This window comes from Lactuca sativa, chromosome 9, assembly GCF_002870075.4.
Source record: "Lactuca sativa cultivar Salinas chromosome 9, Lsat_Salinas_v11, whole genome shotgun sequence".
Taxonomy (NCBI): domain Eukaryota; kingdom Viridiplantae; phylum Streptophyta; class Magnoliopsida; order Asterales; family Asteraceae; genus Lactuca; species Lactuca sativa.
In genome coordinates, this window is record NC_056631.2 from 199,576,932 (window position 1) to 199,599,405 (window position 22,474).

Genomic DNA, 22,474 nt, shown 5'->3' on the forward strand with positions numbered 1-22,474 from the left:
TCCATGGTACGTATTTAAATTCAAGTATTTTTACTGTTTTGCCCTGGGACTCGGCGAGTTGGAGGCCCAACTCGTCAGTGGCCTACTCGACGAGTTGGGGGACCGACTTGACGACTAGGAGTTGTCTGGAGGAAACCCTAATGTTAGGGTTTGCACCCTATTTAAATGTCTTATTCTGCCTCAACCCAGCCCCCATCGTCCCTCCCAACCCATAGAAACCCTAAATCAAAACCCTAAGCCCCTTTTGAGTGTTCTTGAGCTTTTTGGTGACTTTTATGTACATTTGAAGTTGGAAGAGAAGAAGAAAGCTTGGGAGTTCAAGTGGAAGCTAGTAGATCTAGAGATTTTGCTTCATTCTCAGTTCATTAAAGGTAAAAAAAAACTTGAACCTTGACCATCTATCTCCTAGATCTTGTTTTGGGGCTATTTTCTACCTTTTCTAAGCTTTTTATTTGGAGTTTCACTTCAGATCTGGAACCACTGAGGGTTCCCATGGCGTAAAGATGCTAACTTTATGGCCTTAGGAGACACATGCAACATATAAACCCCTTTTATGGATTTTTGAGCCAAAGGCCCCATGCATGGACATCAAGTTTGTAGCTTTATGTATAAAATGGACCCTAGGAGGCCAGATCTAAGGTTTTGATGCATTAAGACCCATTATAATTGACCGAATAGTTTTGAACAAAGAGGGACTCGGCGAGTCGAGTCACATTTTCCCTAAATGCCTTTTGGAAATGGTCTTTGGTTGAGTGGAAGGAACACTCAGCATGTTAGGGGTTGTTATCGACTTGAAGATCGAAGGACTCAACAAGTTCAAGGAGGAACTCGGCGAGTTCAAGGCAATGTCCCAACCACATGAAGACGGACTTGACGAGTTCAAGGATGAACTCGGCGAGTCGTAGACTGAACACCTTCATATGGATGAAGATGAACTCGACAAGTTCAAAGAAGAACTCGGCGAGTTGGTTGAAGATAGTATGATGTGTTGTTGAAGACGAACTCATCGAGCTCTTGCTAGACTCGACGAGTATGGACGAGATTATGACATTTTGTGGTCATGGGGACTCGGCGAGTTGGTGGACCAAATCGGCGAGTCGAGTCAACCAGATGTTGACTTTGACCAAGGTTTTTACCTTGCCTTTGACTGGGATTTGAGTGACCCTTGTAAGGGTTATGAGTATGAATTGATAACTTAGAAAATTGTCGTATAGGGACCGAGGAGTCGAGAAGAGTTGATTTCCGTACCGAGGACGGTGCAGACACTACACGATATTGAGGTGAGTTACCTTCCAGTAAAAGTGGGTCTAAGGCACCAAGGCCGAGCCACTAGTAGTTGATTACAGTAGAGATGATTGTTTATGTGATAATTGTACGGTTGCTATTATTAGATGTATTATACATGCTAGTATGATATGTTCTATGTGCTAGTGGTAGTAGGAAGGGGAATAGTCCCCGATTCGGTCGTTAGGACCGAAGGATAGGTCAGACACCCCAGATATGTCTGACAGCATGATATATGTATATATATATATATATATATATATATATATATATATATATATATATATATATATTATGTGATAGTAGTAGGGTGAAGTAGTCCTCGTGGCCGGGTGAGATAGACCGGAGGGTAAGCAGGCACCCTAGAATGGCCTAACACGGGTAGGTCAGCACCCCACAATGGCTTGACATGGGTAGGTCAGCATCCCAGAATGGCTTGACACGGGTAGGTCAGGCACCCCAGAACTGCCTGACATTATGTATGGTTGTATGGTATACGGTATGATAGGGGAACTCACTAAGCTTCGTGCTTACCATTTTTAGTTTTGGTTTCAGGTACCTCTTCAACTAAGGGGAAGGATCCGACAGGGTAGCAGCGCATCACACACATATGATTTCCGCTTTGAGAACCCTGGGATTGTACTCTGACATTTTACTATTTGATGTATCGTTATCGAGACTTGTGATTTGTGACTTGATGTTTTGAAATGATAGTGATGAGTTAAAAACTAACTTGAAGATCGATTAGATCTTTATAACAGGTAAAATAATAAATACGAAAACAGCAAATAACACAAGAATGGATCAAAGTGTGTCGAATGATTAATCAACAATCCTCAGCAGAGCTCGATAAAGAACTTCCGCTGTAGAGGATTTAGGGTTACAAGAACGATAAAGAAAAAAATGCTCTAATCTATCGTGATAATCTTGTCTATCGTTATCAAATCATTTACATAATATGCATGCAAGCATATCAATTTATACTAAACCCTATCAAGCTCTCGGTTGGACAGGCCCAAACTGGAGTTTACAAAACTGGACTAATAAGCGAGCCCAATAGACGCAATACATCAAACCGCTACCCAACAATCTCCCCCTTTGTGTCAAATTGGAGCGAGATTACTTCGTCTTCTTGCTTGGGCCAGCAGCGGGAACCTTCTTCTTGACAGTATCAAACAGACGTGAGATAAGCGCAGGGATTGTCTGTCTGAACCGAATGTACCATTGTATCATGTCGTCAAAATACTTGATATCATCCGCTGTATTTTCCTTGCATCTGTGGATGATCCCCAACACATGCTCTAGGCAAGCAGTGGTATAAAGATGTTTATCAGCTAAGGCAAAAAGACATTTCTGTCCTTCATTCCTAGTGAACATGACTGAGTTTCGCCTCGGGTCAATTTTGCCCATCTTCATCTGGTTTAGATCACTGGCCGAGCCAACAGGAGATATCGTTGGTTTCTTCTTGAAGACGTTTGCAATCTCCTGATCCATCAGTGCAACCTCCATGATGTAGCACACCAACATCCTCTTGAGATGGTCGATGATCGGACCATATTCAGCTTCGTTGGTCAGAAGGATGTTGTGCAGGATGATCCAATCATGGGGATTGAGGTTCAGTAGATCTGCTAAAGAAATGGCATGTTCGGTCTTGGCAGATCCCCTAAGCACCTTGAACCGAACGTTAATGAACTTCCCTTCAGTGTACGGTTTCAAGACCCGAACATTGATAATCTTCTGAGCGCTCCAGGTTTGATATTGAGGTTGAGCAGCCTTCAGATAGAATTCAATCAAGTCCTGATCAACCTGCGGATGAGGATGAGGGAACTCGGCAACGTTGGAGAAGGCGTGAAAGATGAACGCCTTTCGGGTCAGTGGCATGTCGAACTGAGAGTCGACAGAATTGAAACAATCAAATGAGATAACTGGTTCCAGCCACAAGATGCTCGGAGTGTCGATTGCCTCCTTTATCATCCTCTCAAGAGTCCAAGCAGGAAAAAGAGTTTTCCTACTCTCGAGAAGGTCGTGGGCTTCTTTCTGTTTGTGTTCAGCTTCTTTTGCCACACGAGCACTATCATCTGCATCATTGCGTCGACTTTTGCGTTTCAACAAGTCGGCAATGGTTTCTTGATCATCTTCCTCTTCATCCTCAGCAATCTTCTTGCCTTTGTCTTTCACACCCGAACCGGAGGCTTGGCCTACAGGAGGAGGTTCGGTTGTGTGAGTTGCCTTTGAGGAATGAGGTGGTTGAGATACAGACTCCTTTTTTCCCCCTTGTTTCGGAATGGACACGAAATCGGGTAGCCCTTCAATTTTGCTTAACAGGTCTAGGGCAGGAGCGAGCTTCTCTGCAAGGGTACGCCTCACAGAATGATTAAGTATAGGATCATGTGCTTCGAGGATGTTGGAGATGGCTGAGTGGACATCCGAAACACACGTCTTGATGACCTCCCGTTCAGACCGAAGAGTGTCAATTTGTTGTTGAGAATGGGAGAGTTGAGCACTCTTGACCTTCAGGGCAGTGGTCTTCCTTGCCAAAACATCCATCAACGAGTTCTCTGCAGCCAAATCTTCTTGGATCTTTGAGAGACGCTCGTCAATAGAAGCACGGAAGGCTGAGTTGTCGTCTGTGAGCGATTGACGAAGTGAAGCAAAGGACTTCAACTCAGTAGAGACAAACGTGGCCAACTGTTGAACAATTGGTTCCAACATAGTCTTGGTGGCATCAGCACTCTCCTGTAAAGACTTTAACAAGGCAGAGGCATCAGAAAATAGTTTATCGACTTTTTCGGTCGCAGCCTGACAGGCTTTCGTTGAGGCATCGATGGTGGTGGTTGCAGAAGCGATAGAATCTTGCTGAGCCCTTGAGAAAGCATCAGCAAGCTTCTGAATGGCAGCTTCAGAGAGTGATGATTGAGACGTAGAGGAAAAGGCAATGAGCAAGTCGACCTTGTCATGGAGCTCCTTAAGATGTTTCTTTGTGACCGGAGCGTCATCATCATCGCTTTGGACTTGAAACGGACTGTAGTAGACCGAATCAAACGTCATGTTTTCCCCGCCAAGGAAAGGGTCATCTCCGTCAGAGGCGTGACCGGGAGATGGTGGTGGTGGTGAAGCGGGTGGTACAGTTGTATGGGTAGGTTCGGGTTGGGTTGTTTCGGGTGTAGATGTAGGGGTAGGTTCGGGTGCTTTTTGGGTTTTGGTTGTGTTTATGGTTTCGGGTGCTGGTGGAGGTTCGGTTGCATCAGTATGAACCCCCGTATCAGATACGTTGGCTCTAACATTTGCAGTGGTTGTTGTATTAGCGTCGGTGAATATTGGTGGTGGCATTGGGATTGAAGTGTTTGGAATGTGGGTAAAGGGGTTTGTGGTGGGAATGGAAGTAGGAATAGTTTGAGTAGGAGAGGGAATTGGAGAAGGAGGGATTTGCATTTCAGGGGTAGGAGATCTGGGTGGTGTGTTGCCTCGTGGAGAGCCGTCAGAATCCGAACTCTCACCCTCTGACTCACTGGATGACGAAGCGATTACCAGCTTTCTCCTGGGTTGAGTTTTTCGCCTCTTTTGCTGCGGAGACTGAGCAGCTTTTGTGGGTTTCCTCTTCTTAGGAGAAGGGCCTTTAGCCCCGTTCGCCACCTGTTTCCCTTTGTCAGCCTTCTTGCCTCTTGGAGCAGGCTTGTCGGCGTCATGGATCGACTTCAACATCTCCGGTGTGAGATCCCTCGGACCAGAGTGCTTGAATTCTTTGTAGGTTCTGATAATCCGGCTGTCAGCTAGAATGCCAACATACATAGATTCCGGAATGGAACCATTGAAGGGAAATTTGGAAGCATCTGAGACGATGATCTTCGTGGTATGAAATGTACCAATCGAAGACATCGGTGCACCGGCGACAGTGGGGACGTTGTACTTGTCCATTACCCACTTCGTAACCAAGGTCCAAAACCTAGCATAAGACACCTCTGAATGCCGTGAAGAAGAGGAGAGACTCTGGATGAGTTGTTTCCAAAGAACAAACCCATAATCGACATTGATGCCATTGTAGACACCATATAAGATGGACAGAAACACCCCTATAGCCTTGAATAAATTACTAGAAGTGATCTAAGGGCTTGAAACTTCACAAAACTCAAGGAATGAGAGTTTACGGCCGTAAACTCCCTTAGGAGTTGTCCCTAGGCCGTAAACTCCAATATGATGCCCTTAGAAGCCTTAAACCCACTCATGCCTTTTTGGAAATGTACTTAGAAAAATCCCATGAACAAGCTAGAAGCCTTAAACACACTAGATCCCCTCACCATGAGTTTACGGCTGTAAACTCATGGTGAGTAGTCCATGGGCCGTAAACATGGTATTAAGGGTTTACTCTTGGAGAGTAAACTCCATTCCTAAGCCATACGCACCTTTAGACGCTACCCGGGACACCCAAACACTTATCTAAAGTGTTTTCCGCTCCTTTGAGTGTGTATACTTGTTTAATTGGTATATAATATACTAATTGTATGTGAACATATGTTATCATATGTTAAATAGGTCATTGTGTGTGTTCGAGTCCTTACGTGACACCGAACGCCCAAACGGCACCTTCGTCGGACCTACATACACCAGGTGAGTTCATACCCCTGAATGAACCTTTTAAATGTTTTAACATGTTTTATAGGGGTGGAATACAAGTTAAACATGTCAGTTATCATATCAATCACATGTGATTGATAACCCGCATGCACAAGATTTTACCACTGTACACTGTTTTACCGAGTAGGACACTATAATGGTTTTCAATTGTTTCAAAACTCTTACTTATACTGTTTTACCTAAATTTATTCTAAACTGGTTTATGAAAGATTTTCAAAGGTTTTCAAACATATTTTACAAAAGAATACAAATTGTGATTTTCTCCGAGTATAATGGTTTTTCATCAAAGTTTCCCTATCACGACGTATACTTTTACTTGTTAGTTACTGTTGCTTCGCTTATACTTATTTTATACTCCTACTTAGTAACGCCTTCACTTCTTGAAGCGCTTATACCGGATTTTGTCTCTATATCGCTTATACTTGTAGTCGCTTATACTTGATAGACGCTCTTACTTCACTTATCATCGTTTCTACTTCGTGATACACTTACACTTGGTACACTTATACTTCACGATTCGATTATCCCACTCTGTACGCTTATACTTCACCACTCGGATGTTCCACTGTACACTTATACTTCACGACTCAGATATCTCACTGTACACTTATACTTCACAAGTCGGTTATTCCACACTATACACTTATACTTCACGATATGATTCCACTTGATACACACTCAAGCATAGTTAGATGTATATCTGTGCTTGTATAGATGCATATAAATAATGATTGAAGGACTTAGGAAGGCTTGTCCGCCCTATTTCCTTTTCTTCGTTGAGAGGTGGTCTGGTGGGATCGGATGTCCATCCGAAGGTCGTTTGATTCATTAGTTATATATTATGTACAAAAGCATAGACATATGGGTTACTTCAGTTAGTTTAGTTATGAGTCTCTACCTCTAGTTCAGCACTTACATTAGAAACCCACTAGTTAGAAGTCTCTACCCACTATTTGGGATGCATCTTCAGGACACGGCCTTCTCCGTCGTCTAGTTGGTAACCAGAGTCTCCTGTAGGGAGAGCGGACATTGTGTGTATAGATCTATACGGGATTGACAACCCCGCACCCAGACTGCTAGCTACAGTCCCGACCTACCAAGCCAACGGGTGACAAATGTCACATTTTAGACGCTTGTAGGGCGTCTGGTACTCTAGTCAGTATGGTTACGAGTATCCCGAGTTACCTTATAATTCTTTGGCCTTAAGGTAACGGTATTTCACCGGCAATTTACACTGTATGCTGGTAATTCATTTTCAGAGTCACACTGTTTTGACCTTACAAGACGTAGCTTTCATTTGATACTGTCTGGGGTCTGCTATCTCTGTTTTGACCTTACAAGACGTATCTTTCATTTGATACTGTCTGGGGTCTGTTATCTCTGTTTTTTACCATACAAGATGTATCTTTCATTTGATACTGTCTGGGGTCTGTCTTTCACTGTTTTAGACCTTACCAGCTGTACTTTTCATTTGGTACCTTTTGGGGTCTGAGTCTCTACTTGTTAGACTGAACCAGGCGTGTTGTTAGTTTGATACTCTCATGTAGTCTATGATTCCTTGCCTTAGTCAGCAGTCCTCACTGCTGAGGCATATGTATTTCCCTGATGTCACTTGCTTCCTTAATAATAAAAATTCAGTATTTTGATAATGATAGAAATTTAGGGAAAACTACTTTTTACCACATAACACTGACCAGTCTTGGTAGAAGGCTGCTTTATTAAAGAAAATATAGGATTTTCTGGAAAGAACTCTAATACATAGTAAACACTTAAACTATTACTTTATAAAGTTATTTGGATAAATGTCACTAAATACTTATGAACTCACCAGCATTGTAAAAATGCTAATACTCGCTTTTCAAATAACTTGTATTCTCAGGTTAGCATTAGACAGGTACACCCCCGGAGCTGTGGATGAAGATAGCTTAGTACCACACTGAATTTATTCTATTACTTGTATTACTTTGTTGTCTTGTAATATGAATCATGTAAAACTATTACTATTAATGCAATGTTTTGTTGTACTTTGATTACTATAATCCATGTGTTGTGATACTTGACATGACGTCATCCACCCCAGAACGTTTCCGCCGTTCCGGTTTTGGGGTGTGACACTAAAGTTCGGGGCGCGAACCCCAAAGTTGTCTCAGAGTTCACAACGTGAATACAGTGTTCACGACGTGAACTCAATATTAATGACTTTTGGAGCCTGACAGACGCAAGTTGCGATGACGCACCTGATGACTACTGAACTCACAACGTGAATATTTGAGATTCACGACGTGAATCCAGAAAAATGGCCCTATAAATAGAAATCGAAGGGCAGCCGGCCATGGTTGCTATTTCCCTTACTCTCTCACTCGAGATATCCTCTCTAGCCCTCTTAAAGCACCCCCGAAACCCCGGTATCATCCTGAGACCCGAAGCGAATCCCGAAGCACCGAAGATCCCGAGAAGAAAAGAGTTTCGAGCCAAAGCTTTGCCCGCGAGAAGCCCGGTGTGTGAAGATATCACAGTTTCACCGAAGAATACTACACTTAGAGCCATAGTGTTGTCCAATAAACATCTTATCAAGTGAGCGTATAGTCCATTTCATAAATACGATTTTAATACAAGTATTGTTGAATGTATTAAGTATATGTTTTGGGTGAGTGTGTAGTCACTCTCTTCTAACACATAAATATGAAGTATTTGCTATGAAATATGTGATATGTGTTTATATATTGTTGTTTATTTAAGATGAGTGCGAAATGGATGTTTTATATAGTTTTACATGAGTTAAACTGTATATGTATTTTATATCTACAAATATGTTGGGTAGAACATGGGTAGATGAGATAGTTGGTGTGTGATAAAAAATAAGTTGGATAATGAGATCAAGAGGTTAGTTTTAGATCCAGGAGTATGGATAAGGTAAAGAGATAAAATTTTCATTCGTCCGGGATTATGGATTAAGACTAAGTTAATTGTCCCTAATTCGGGAGTATGGATTGGGCACAGTTATTGATCCGGAAGTATGGATCAGATCAGGAGATTAGTTTTAGATCTGGGAGTATGGATCAGGTGAAGAGATTAGTTTTAGATCCGTTAGTAGAGATCTGGTAAAAAGGAAGGTTCTATATACGAGAGTTTAGATCGTGTCGTTGTGAGGATCGATGAGATAGGATAACAGTTGCTTTTATATGGTGAAATTATATAAGTTTGTGAGTTCTTATATATATATATATATATATATATATATATATATATATATATATATATATATATATAACATTGTGGGATGAAAACCCTATATGCTCACCAAGCTCCCAAGTCTGACCCACTTAGTTTTCTTTGTATTATAGGCTATGGCACGAGAGCATAAGTTGGCTGACATAACGAGAGATTTTGGATTATAGGCCAGTACTTATGAATAACTGTTGTAAGGTCTATTTTGTTCTGTTTATGCTTTTGGTATGTATTGAACATGACATCCCGAGATTTTGTTACATAATGAAAATACATTTATTTAAAGAAATATTTTAATAAATTCTTATCATATTTTGTTTTGGGAACAAATTCCGTAACTGTTTTCTGTAAAAGATTACTCTGATTTTAAAAACAAAGCATAAACAAATCGGTCTTTTTTGGCCGTAAAATTGGGGATGTCACAAAAAATGGTTTCACTTGATGTGTGTTAAAAATCACAAAAATATGTCCAAGAATATGTTAAAACATTTTTGGTTATGAAGGCTTGAAAAATGGTAAATTTTTTAATATATAAATTCTTACCACAAACACTTGTAAAAATGGGTTATTTATGATAATTGTGGTAAAATGGGTGATTTATGATAATTGTGGTAAAAGTGGGTTATTTATGACAATTATAGTAAAAATGGGCAAATTCATTTTTTTTCCCATAAAATTTGTATAAATATATAAAATAAAAATAAATTTTAAGTTTATTATGTATTGTGGAAAAATCAAGACATGTAAAAATTATTATTATTATGGTGTAAAACCTAAGGTAATATGTTATTTTTACACAAAATGTTATGAATATATTAGTTCAATATTGAGTATTTATACAAAGAGTTTATAAATAATATTATCAAAATGGTGAACTAAATAGACTTTATGACACAAAAGTTGTGTGTCATAAGCTACCTGTCATAAAGGCTTTTAAACACTTATAAAGCTGTGTAAATTTAACGACAGTAATTATTGCGTGTCATAAAACGGCAGTCGTAAATATACACTAGACGCATTATTTATAATATTCAATAATGGAATTCTATTTTTGCGTAAATTCTGTTAAGGCTCTTGTAAGACACTCCTTCGCTGTACCTATCTAGTGTACACTGTAAATCCTGTAGTTATAACCAGAGTCTTCTGGAGGGAGAGCGGAATATTGTATATAGATTTATACGGGATTGACGCCCCCACACATGAGTTGTTCGCTACAGCTAAACATGTCAGTCTAGGGTGACAAATATCTTATTAGAAACTGACGCCTGAAGAACTTCAAGACAAACATTTTAGTCACATTAGTATGGTAGTAACGACTCACATAGAGGATAACAATATTATTTTCAAATTTACGCGGAATATACACTCTACTCATTTTATAAAGTACAAAACTATGTGTCGTCTATTTTGTAACTAATTTCACAACTCTGGTCTTAGCGTTTTAAGACCACAACTTTTCATATAACAAAAAACATAGGATTTTTCTGGGAACACTCTCTATATAATTTCAAGCAAGGAAAAACAAAGAACATGCATGCAATTATACAAGATTTGGAAAGAGACTCACAAACCATTTCTACATAAAATATTGGATTTTCTGGAGTTTTACAAACTATTACAAAGTTTTCTGATAATTATGCTTATGAACTCACCAACATTCTATGTTGACGCTTTTCAAAACGACTTGTATTCTCGGGTACTCAGTAACCAAGTTTGCAGCCATGGATTTTGGATAATTGTTGTATTTTTGAAATATCATACATTGTGTTATTTTTGGGATGTAACTTCATGAACAAATACAAAGTTGTAAACAATGCATGTTGGTATCTGTAATGTATGATGTTTGGTTGCTATGTCTTATTTATAATCAACTGTTATGATATTACAAGATGAAGTCACCCGCCCCACGACGTTTCCGTCGTCCCGGTTCGGGGGTGTGACAATCTCCAACCATGGAAGTTCTATCCATCTATTCAACATTTTTTTTAAATTAGTTATACACCAAAAACTAAATAAAAAGCTCTTATTTTGATCCCACGAGCTAACCCAAGAATAAATCCTACAACTTTTTTCTAGTAAGTTTCCACCGTCATGGCGTTCTCCAGGAGCTATATGATTACATACTTCCTACTGGTCTTGATCCATTATGCAACTTCATTTACCTATATTTACCAGATATCGGTCCAAGCGATCAGATCATTGACATAGTAACGGAAAGTGATCGAGCTTATATCTCCAACAGTGGAATCCAGGTAACCTCAGATGAAAATGGTGTTGATCGGAGAAAGTAGGCCGAACCATATACTTTATACCGTTTCATGTTTGGGACAACAAATTGAATGAGCTCGCAAGAATCTCTACAAAAATTTCACTTACATTCTTGATTCAAAAGAGAATTAAGATTATGCCGATGACCTCACATTCTTCCTCGCTCAAACTAATTTTGTCACAAGTCTCGATGGTGCTATGGGGATTCCAACCAACGTTGTCACATAAGTCCCGATGAGACTTGAGATTTAGGTTAGGGGAGACACCGATAGTTACCAACGAGAGGAATAGGCATGAAGGCTTGATAAATCGGTCAGTCCCATCATCGTTACCCCTTAGTCTTCTCTAGTAGCTCAGTCGTTCGTCACACCCATTCTCGATACCGACATTCATCATCTGCATTGCTGCCATCGGCGTTTGTCGCCCCTCCACGTTTTCATTTTTTTGATTTGTCGCTTTCTTCTTTTCAGGTTGCGTTTTGAGCCCAAAAAAAAAAAAAAAACTAAACGGCCATAACAACTAGTCCTAAATTGATGCCCCATTCCAAAATGATGCCATGGGCAGGCCCGGTGTTGCTTTGAAGGGTAATATGCCATATTTGGGTGAAGAAACTAAGATTTATGTTTTTTACACGAGGATAAGAATATTGTAGACTTTTGAAAGCCAACACACTTTTTAAGGGAAAAAAGGGTTAACACGTATTACCCCTTCAATTTGTCCAGAGTGACTAATTCACAAAAAACACTTTGTTCCTTCAAATGGTTCGAAAATAATTTTAGGGGCCAAATGGGTAAAGTCATAATACATAGTGGGACTAATGTGTTATTTCCCCTTATCATTATTAATTACATTTATACACGTTAGATTACTCAGTTTTCCTATATTATTTCACATTTTTGTATCGGTTGTTGGATAGCTTAAACATGTTAAAGAAAAGTTCAAGTTGCTTAGTTGAAACAACAATGAAAAGTGGTTACTTTTAATGGCATTATCCCAACTAATATATAATTCTTAATTGGAGGCATAATTCTTCATAGCTTGTTTAAACTCCGTAATATTCTTGCATTGATTTCTATGGGTGTGTATAGAACGATGTAGTTCGGTTATTGGTTAAAACCGAACCATAACCATTATGATTGGTTAATGCATTTTGATAGTCATTAGGTATTGTTAATATTGGTTATGGATGGTTAACAGTTTTTGTTAATGGTTACTATTGGTTAACCACAATGTTCAAAATAATATAAATGGTGAAAGTATATTGGCATAAAAATGAAAATAGAATACCAAAAAGTCATCGATGCCAATGTTTGTAACCTAGCCTATAGTAACATAATAAAATATGTACCTTTAATATTTAGAGTGAGATAACATATAGTCATATTCAAAATCAAAAACATTCAATAAAAATATAAAACATTAACAAAATTGACATTAATAATTTCATGTATTGATAATTGATAATAATATTAAAATAAAACCAAACATTTATACACATTCAATGTGATTAAATCAAAAACTATAAAATAAAAGAGCAAACATTCATATTGTGTGTTATTTGGATAAAAAAAGTTAGTCACTCATATGCATTTAATGTGATTAAATCAAAAACAATATATAAAAAAAGCCAAAAAATTAAAAAAAAAAAAAAATACATTCTTAATATATCACAGAGTCAAGAAGAACCAAAAAATTAATTTACCTAGAATTCTTGATTATAAAGTCAAAAAATCCTTCAAATAGTACTATAAAGTTAAAACAATCTTTGATTATGATTAACGGTGTTAGAAGCCTTCAATTAGGATTATGAATATAAAGATTAAACTAACTGTGAATAATGTTTACAGATTGTAGAATTAACCGATTAAGAATTCCAACATTAATCAATAATCTAACTCAATGTATGATTGGAAGATTGTGTGTGTCTGCGTGATCAATATTTGATAGTTTGATTGCTCGTTCGTCTCCTGATAAATAATGATTAATGGATTATATTTTGAAATTTTAATGGGTCTTAAATAAGTTTGACTATATTACTATATATATATATAATCTATAATTTTTATATATTAAAATATAAAGTTTGCGGTTTGGTTAATAATGGTTCGGTTAACCTAGAAAACCGTAACCGAACCGTTAGTTATCGGTTAACAAAAATTAGAAACCGAACCAATGGTTTTTTAAAATGGTTCGGTTATTATGGTTCGGTTATATCGGTTAATTTGATTTTGGTTCGATTTTTCGGTTATTATGCTCACCCTTATTGATTTCGAAGTTTTTTTAAATTTTTTGTAATCTAAATCGCAAAAGTTCAAACTAGAAATCAATACTTTAAATTTTAAAATGATTGCGGTGATTAGAGAAGATTATGCATTGGTATAAACTCAATACAAATGCAAACCAAATTGTTTTGTATATAAATTTTAATTCTTAATTGAATTATTGGTGTATCAAAAAAGATGTTTAATCCAAACTAAGGTTTATGTTCTGGTAAAAACCACATTTCGTGTTTTGTTCAAAATTTTCAAAAAAAATAATAATAAATAATAATTGAGGTAAACAAAACCGAAAAATCCATTATTTTTAAGGTTATGCAATTTGATTGTTTCTAGAGTGATGGTATATTTTATTGATATTTGAAACAACATTTGATGAAGATTAAAATTTAGCAAATTAGTGTTTTTATTATCTAATGCGTTTGCTAAATACTTTTAAAAATCATTTGGACGTTTTAGAAATTAAATATAATTTGTATAATACAACATAAAATATTTGACCAACTAGCAAATCAACAATCCATTGTCGTCCAGCGGTTAGGATATCTGGCTTTCACCCAGGAGACCCGGGTTCGATTCCCGGCAATGGAACTTTTTGATTTTAATACCTTCCCCTTCAAGTTACGATCACTTGTAATATGGTTCGATTGTATAATTAAAATCTGAGTCAATTGAACAACCATAACTGAATCGTGAATATATCATTCTGCACATGATTTTTTCTATTGTTGATTATGTATATGTTCTTCAAAAATGGTACAAATTCGATGAAAGACTTTGAAATCTGATTGATCTTAACGCTCAAAGCAAATCATTCAACTAACCCAACACACGAGGAGACCCACCACCTGTTTGATCTAATGCCGGAAAGAAAACCATGCTAGTTCTCACAACAAGATCATGCACATCGTGTTGAGTGTATGTCTATTCGCGAGAGATACATAATGAGAGATAAGTTTGTCAGTCGCTCTACAAATTCTGCATTTAGCCTCCTCAATTTTACTATTGCATATTCTTTGATTTTGCTCATTCCCCTTTTCTCCTTCTGCTTTGATTCATTTTGTAACCTCAGTTTAGGATTCTTGGCCTGTGGTTGAATATTTCTTGTACAAATCGACTTCTGAACCCCCTGCACTTGACATTCCACTTTTGCCTCCCTCGTTTAGGTCATCCAATGATGCATCACCTTCTAATGCACGCACAACCTGTTGATGATTCTTATGTTACACATAGGGCTCTGATCTAACAGTGTATGTACATGTAACATACCTGACTCATTTTAGGGCGTCTTCTTGCAGAATACCGAAGACAAGCTGATGCACACACCACCATCCGATACATCTCATCTCGGTCAAACTTATTTTCCAAACGTGGGTCCACTATCTCTTCGTAGCTTCCACCCTCGGTTGCTTGTGTTAATATAGGCCTACACTGTGTATATATGATTTTTTTTAATACAAATATATGGAATTAAGAAAATAAATATAGCGTACTGATATTATTACCCAATCGATTAAGCCATCATCATCAACATTTGCCTCTGAGGGTCGTCTACCAGTAATCAGTTCCAACAACACAACTCCAAAGGAAAACACGTCAGACTTCTCTGTAAGCTTACCACTGGATGCATACTCGGGTGCTAGGTACCTTCATTCACATATATCATTATTACATTTCTTAATGTGAAGATAGACCATATATGGTAGTAGAATCTTGATTATCAAGTATGAAATGATGATAATTGTTACATACCCAAATGTTCCCATAACGCGTGTTGACACGTGAGTGTTAGTGTCTGATGAAAGCTTTGCGAGTCCAAAATCTGCTACCTGATCCATGAAAGAGTATCTTTAGCTCCATTAGAGTGAGCTTTTTTTTTCTATGTAGAAAGGTTAGTACCTTAGCCTCATAGTGTTCATCAAGGAGTATATTTGCTGCCTTAATGTCTCTATGGATGATGCGTGGCTGACCTACATATCATAATACTTAGACTATTGTTTATATATATACATATGATTATATGAATTTGTGTGTGTGTGTGTGTGTTTATATACACACATACACACAAGTGAGGAAAATAGGAGGGTTAGGGTTGCTTACAATCTTCATGAAGATAAGCAAAACCTTTGGCTGCCCCCAATGCAATTTTTAACCTTGTTGAAGAATTCATAATTGGGGCACCTTGTCCTATGAATAAAACATGGCAACTTATTAGTGATATATATCAACTAAAGGCCTAAATGCAAGAAATAGCAAGTAACTTTCATTTATTAGTGTATCACATCCTCCTATTTTCCTGTTGCGTGCTAGAGCTTTTTTTTTTACTTATTAAGACATTGTAATTTGAAAAATCAACTCAATTATATTGTTTCAATATCTTTTTTCTTGTTAAGAAATTGTACTTTGAAAAAGTTGTATCAGATTATAGTATTGTACTTTCATTATACTTTGGAAAATCTAGTGATTGATAGCAACGAAAATTACTTTGTATTTAGATGACTTTGCTATAATAGGGTACATTTTTTCAAAATACAATAAAGTAAAATGAAAGTAGGATTATATAATGAACAAACCAATGAAAGTATTTTGCTATTTCTTTCATTTGATAGTGACTAAAATGGGCAACAAATCATACCGTAAAGGTGATAGTCAAGACTATTGTTGGGTATATATTCATAAACCAACAACCTTCGTGGTCCAGCAATACAATATCCAACAAGAGATACAAGGTAACGGTGATGCACACGACTAATGATCTCCACCTCCGCCTGAAACTCACGTTCCCCTTGTCCGCTAGTGGATTTAAGGCTTTTGACAGCTATCTCTTTTCCACTTGGTAAAACTCCTTTATGAACATACCCAAACCCACCTTCCCCTAAAAGCAAAGACCTATTGAACCCTCGAGTGGCTTCCGCCAGCTCATCATAGGTAAAAGTGCTCTTATTGAAACCAAGGACTACACCCGGATGTGGAGGTGGCAACGGGGCTTGGTAGGGCCCGGAGAAAGTGGCTGAGCTGAATTCAGTGTTACCCGACATCGGTGGCGGTGGAGGTGGTGGTACCGCTATCCAATCGTACTCAGAACTCACCGGACCACTGTCGGGTGGTGGTGGCATCTTTAAATGAATGTCTTTCGGTGGTTCAGACTGGTTCAAAGTGTTTTTTTGAGAGCTATGATAATTATTATTATCTGCAATCACAAAGTTAACACATTATTATACTTAATTACCTCCACGTGAGGGTAGACTAGTCTGTAGAGAGTCTGCCTTAAATCATAATTTGAAACGAATTCAACTATATATTGGTAAGTTAATACCTGTTTGTTGACCATTGTCTTTATAATAATACATCTCGTCACGCCGGCTTCTCTTTCGTTTCTTGAGACATGCCATAACACATAATATCATGAGGAAAAACAATAATCCTGCCGCTAGTACTGCTCCTACCACAATCAGTATGTCGTTACCGCTGTCATTAACATCGGAATTAGAATGATGATGTGGAGGAGCGAACTTTGGATGTGAGGGTGGCAGCGGCGGCGGTGGCGTCCATGGTGGTGGTGGAGGAGGTGGTGGTGGTGGCGGTGGCGGCGGTGGTGGAGATTTACGATTCCTGTTGTTGTTATTATTGTCGTTGTTTTTGTTGTTGTTGTCGTTATAATCGTTGATGTTGTTATTGCCGTTTTTGTTGTCGTTGTTGTCGTCGTTGCTATTGTTGTTGTTGTTGTTGTTGTTGTTATCATTGTTGTTGTTATTATCGTTGTTGTTGTTGTCGTCGTTGCTATTGTTGTTGTTGTTATCGTTGTTGTTGTTGTCCTCGTCGTTGTTGTTGTCAGAATAATCGTAGTCAGAGGGCATTTTGAAATCAGCGTGTTTGGAATCTTGGTTTACGCTCAATTGGTAGAGAAATCCGCACGGCTCCTCCTAAATGCAACCGTGATCATAAAAGAAAACGGCATATCGATATATATGAGGAAAACGAAGGCTTGATATATCAATCTTCAAGACTTATGCATATGATTTTGATAGAAAAGGGAGTATATACGATGAAAAGTTTAAATCTTGATGGAAATATTTTATGTTTTTGGTTTATAAGGTTTTAAGGTGTTATTGTTTTGCAGTGGGGGAGAAAAATATTCCGGTAGTAAGGATTCTGAAAGGAAGAAGGGGAAAAAAATGTTGCATGGTGCCTGTTGAATAAAGAAAACGGCCGACTTGTTTCCATCCTCATATACCTCCTACAAGTAAGCCTCCTAGATTTCTGTTTTTCTTTTCCGTACTTTATTATTATTTTTTTTTTCTTATTATCGTTTTCACGTAAACTTTACATGATGGTTACCATTTAAATTAATCCGTTTACAACCCACGTAACCTTGCCTGGATGTTATTAATCCACTTGTCCACGTCATTTCATTTTGCTCCTTTTAAATATGTCACAATAGAATTAGTCATTCATGTATTATCAACAAAATCTTAGATGGCAAAACCTTAAGAGTTAAGAATTAAGATCGGTAATTAGTTTAAACTTTAAAACAAGAAAAAGCATGTGGAATTTAAAAAGTGGAAACAAGAAGCAGGATGACACCATGTAAACTATATACGTTCTAGAAAACCTTAGAGATAAAAACATATTGTAAGTAATTAGAAAATCATGTTATTTATATATGGAAAAAAGGAATATGTGGTTATATATACAAGCATAGGTGTGAAATCTCTACGTGATGTCATTTTGAGGAAAATAAACTATCAACCTGATCACGCTTTGATTCGTTCCTTCTACATCCTCGCTTTCTTCCTCTATTTTCGTTGGTTTCTGTTAACTGAAAACAAAATTGATCCTATTCCATTCTTAAACGATTGCTTCCGACCTTTCGTTCTTCTCCCATAATTCTTCTTCTACCAAAATTCGATTAAAAGTTTTTTAATTACAAAATTAGTAGCTATTTAATGAGTGAATTGGCAGCAGGTAGATCAAAATTCGATAATGTTATTTAATTACGGAATTAGTAGCTACTTAACAAATAATTCGACAATAGGGTTTATCAAAACTAGATTGGTTGTGTGACTTGTGTCGATCTACCTTGAAACTAGTAAAGTTCTCTTACTTGAGGATTTTTCCCTGCGTTGCGATGATTAGGAGCCTTCTTCTTTAGTCTACGATTCTCAAAAAATAAGAAAAAGAAAAGCGGTTGGGCGAGAACAAGAAGGAGTCGACGGCCTTATGCTAAGTGAAGATGAGAAAAAACGTTATACATATGTAAGAACCGGATGCAAACCAATGCTTCGCATTTCAAAACATAAAGATGGGAAATAATGTGTAGACAAGTTTAATGACATACACAATCACAAATTGAGCATTACACCAACCAAGGTACTGAAGCATCTCATGGGAAGTTCTATATTTCAATGGAGTGTAAATCTCTAATGGTGGAACTTGGTCAGGTTTGAAGCATTAATGTCAGAATAAAATGGCTATTAATACAATGAAAATTTCAAATGAAACTGAATTTATAGCAATATGCTAATGTCTTATCTCAACAACAAAAACTCTATAGAAGAAAGGAGTTGTATGGACATTTAACGGGTATCCTAGAAATATTTTTTGGGTTGATGAAGATCAAGAGACGCTTATACTAAATTCATAGTTATGTTTGATGTCACATATATGACAAACAAATTCAAGATGTCATTTGCTCCCTTTATTATGGTGAGTCATCAAAGAAAGTGTTTACAAACACTAGGCATCGTTTTTGTGCATGGCATATTAAGAAACATGAGTTGGAACACCTTCGACCATTTGTTGCCTTTTATAGTGATTTCCAAAAATCATATAGAGAATGGGTAAAGAGTGCTAAAGTTGAATATTTTGAGACCTAGTGGGAAATTATATAGGGTAAGTATTAACTGGAAAATCATTGTTGGATAAATGAAATGTATAACCAAACGATACATTAGGATAAAGTTATATTGAATGACATTTTCTTGGTTGGTATGACAGCAAGTGAACGAAGTGAGAGTATTCATTCATTTTTTATGGGTTCGTTAATTCAAAAATCATATTGAATGATTTGTATTGCAATATGAAAAAGTAGTGGGGTCACGAAGTGCCGCCAAAGAAAATAAAGACTTTATGACTATGAACTCAAGGTCGGTTCTTCGTTTTGTGCATTAATCGAACCAAAAGTGGGCAAGTGTTATACTAGAAAGGTTTTTTTTATCTTTTCATAAAAGAATGAACATAAGTTGCTAACAATTTCACTCGTGATACTTCAAGCAAAAGTACAAAAGAAATCAAATATTTAGTTGGGTAATTGAATGTTTATAAAAACATATTAGCGAATTGTTAGCCTTTGTTCCTTGGATCTGACAGATGTATGTCACATGTTGTGCAAAGTATCAGACATAGGATTTTATGGAACAATAGACTATATGTGATGAAGAAGAGGAATGTTGAAACACTTTTGAGTCCCTATATCTTACATCGGTGGACTGTTAATGTTAGGTACAAAGTGGGTAATTGTAGTAAGCTTGAAAAAATGGATAATAAACATTTAAATTTCTATTTGTAAGTTCACGATCCTTGTCTAAAATTAACAATTTTAATATTTCTTTACTTTTGAACTCTAGATAAAAACAACATACAACAGTAAGAGTGTGAAAAAAGATTCTCTAAGAAACAAACCAACATTTGATAATCATTGTCCTTTACTCTTGTTAATTTTCATTACAAAACATAAGACCAATTGAAATTGTCTTCATTAAAATTTGAAGTATTTTTTTCCAGACGGAGTTAAAGACATTTTTAAAATAAAGATCCAGTTTCAAATATTATTTCCATATATATATATATATATATATATATATATATATATATATATATATATATATATATATATATATTTCAGAAAGAGTTAAAAGACATTTTTATAATAAAGATATAGTCTCTAATATTTTTTCCATATAAAAAATATATATATTAATGTTTTCCAAGTTTAGGTCGTATGAATTTAAACGTTATTTAAAAAATAAATCTAACCTAATAAATGAAAACCAATTTTGTCAAATGTCATGTTCTAATTAAATTTGACACATGTCATTTTCTAAGAGTTTTTGAATTATTTTTTGTCCACTTGTCATTTTATTGTATTTTGTATTTTCTTAAATTTAAAGTCCACATTTTAGTGAGGTTTATATATGTAAAGTAGATCATTTTATTAAATCATAATAAATGCCCTACAACCTTTCAAATATCTTACATTATATATTAAATTACTTACTTTATTTATTATAGTTTTTATATTTATGTAAAATTATTACTTAAAAAATATATGTAATGGGTTATAATTTTATATTAATTTTTTTTTATAAACACGTGTAATACACGGATTTCACACCTAGTAGATAATAATATATATTGTAATCATTAACGATATAAGTTAAAAGAAATGTTTATAAATATATAAAGTGAACAATACTACTTTCTATAGTATTCATTTGAAATCTTCCATAGAATTTGAAATAATTTATTTTTTCTGAAAGTTAAAAGACATTTTTATGATAAAAATATGGTCTCCAATATTTTTTCCCCATATAAAATATATATATTTATGTTTTTCAGGTTTAGCTTGTATGAATTGTGTAAGTCCCTAATTTGTCTGTGTATCAGTCAGATCCGTTTGATGGTGCGGAATCTCAATCAAACGGATGATGTAATATCAAAAATAGAAGAGAAGGAGAAGAAGAATTAATATGAATCTTGTATGTATTGATATGAATTATAATCCGGATACAAAAGATTCACACACACACGATTTCTCTCTCTGGCCGTAAACTACTTCGTGTTCATCAATCTTTACTCCTCACCCTAACACCTCTATTTATACATGTTGGATATGGGCCAGAAACAAATGGGCCGTAAATGAGTTTACGGCCGTAAGGTGTTTACGGCCGTAAACTCAGCCGTAAACTAGACCGAAAATTCATAAATATTACAGAGAAATACAATTGCTTAGAAAAGTAAAGTATAAACCATATTTTGACCCAACAATCTCCCCCTTGGTTTATAGCTTTCTTTTCTTAATGACACAACAAGCTCCCCTAAAAAGTAGCTGGCTTTCTTGATAATCTTCATTGGGAACTTGGCTTCAGCATTAATCTTCAAATTCTTCACAGCATCAGGATGAACATATGAATCTTCAATGAATGACTTCATCTTGAGCAGTTGGGTTTTTCTTCAGAGTTTGGCTTTGAACGCACATTGGGTGAGGAAGCTTCACGTACTGATTCTTGAAAGATAGCGCTTTCAGCTTGAAAATCTTCAGAGAGAACATCAGAGAGAACTAAATCTTCTAGATCACTTCAGCAGGTACAACGATAACAGCAGACTGATTGAGGAGGCTTCAATGCAATCCGTCACATAATCTTTAATTTCAGCTTCACCTTGCTTCTGGGGTTGAAAGATTGAATTTGAAAGAATAATCTTCATTTCTTGCTCCTTCGAATGCGAATTCTTCGATGCTCACGGACGAGGCTTTGGCTCAGAAATCTTCAACACAAACTCCATGAGTCTTATCTATACCTGAAAACACTTTTCAGGACAAAACAAAACTAAAAGAAAACTTAGCACACAAATTAAAATAGAAACAAAAATATTTTTGGATTTTTGATTTTTTTTATTTTTCTTTGATTTTTGAATTTTGAATTTTTTTTTTATTTTCATTATTTTTAATTTTTAGTTCTCCCCTAATATTTAAATTAGAAGAAACTATGACAAATTTAACAAAAATA

General features: G+C 36.4%; 2 protein-coding genes and 1 non-coding gene across 3 annotated transcripts; 1 reads left to right on the top strand and 2 right to left on the bottom strand.

Annotated features, from left to right (window-relative positions):
- The first annotated feature begins 14,207 nt into the window (after positions 1 to 14,207).
- On the top strand, positions 14,208 to 14,279 carry TRNAE-UUC (transfer RNA glutamic acid (anticodon UUC)). Its single transcript has one exon. It is a non-coding gene; the product is annotated as a tRNA-Glu (tRNA).
- A 377-nt stretch (positions 14,280 to 14,656) lies between these two features.
- LOC111918173 (putative proline-rich receptor-like protein kinase PERK6) lies at positions 14,657 to 16,806 on the bottom strand. Its single transcript, XM_042898495.2, has 7 exons — positions 16,324 to 16,806; positions 15,789 to 15,875; positions 15,588 to 15,658; positions 15,441 to 15,517; positions 15,194 to 15,335; positions 14,958 to 15,119; positions 14,657 to 14,893 (listed from the first exon to the last, which is right to left on the bottom strand). The coding sequence occupies exons 1-7, from the start codon at positions 16,802 to 16,804 to the stop codon at positions 14,762 to 14,764; spliced, it is 1,152 nt and encodes a 383-aa protein (XP_042754429.2). The 5' UTR covers positions 16,805 to 16,806; the 3' UTR covers positions 14,657 to 14,761.
- Positions 16,807 to 16,978: 172 nt separating this feature from the next.
- On the bottom strand, positions 16,979 to 17,545 carry LOC128129234 (putative proline-rich receptor-like protein kinase PERK6). Its single transcript, XM_052767871.1, has one exon. It carries the CDS (start codon positions 17,543 to 17,545, stop codon positions 16,979 to 16,981), a length of 567 nt encoding a protein of 188 aa, XP_052623831.1.
- Between the last annotated feature and the right edge of the window lie 4,929 nt (positions 17,546 to 22,474).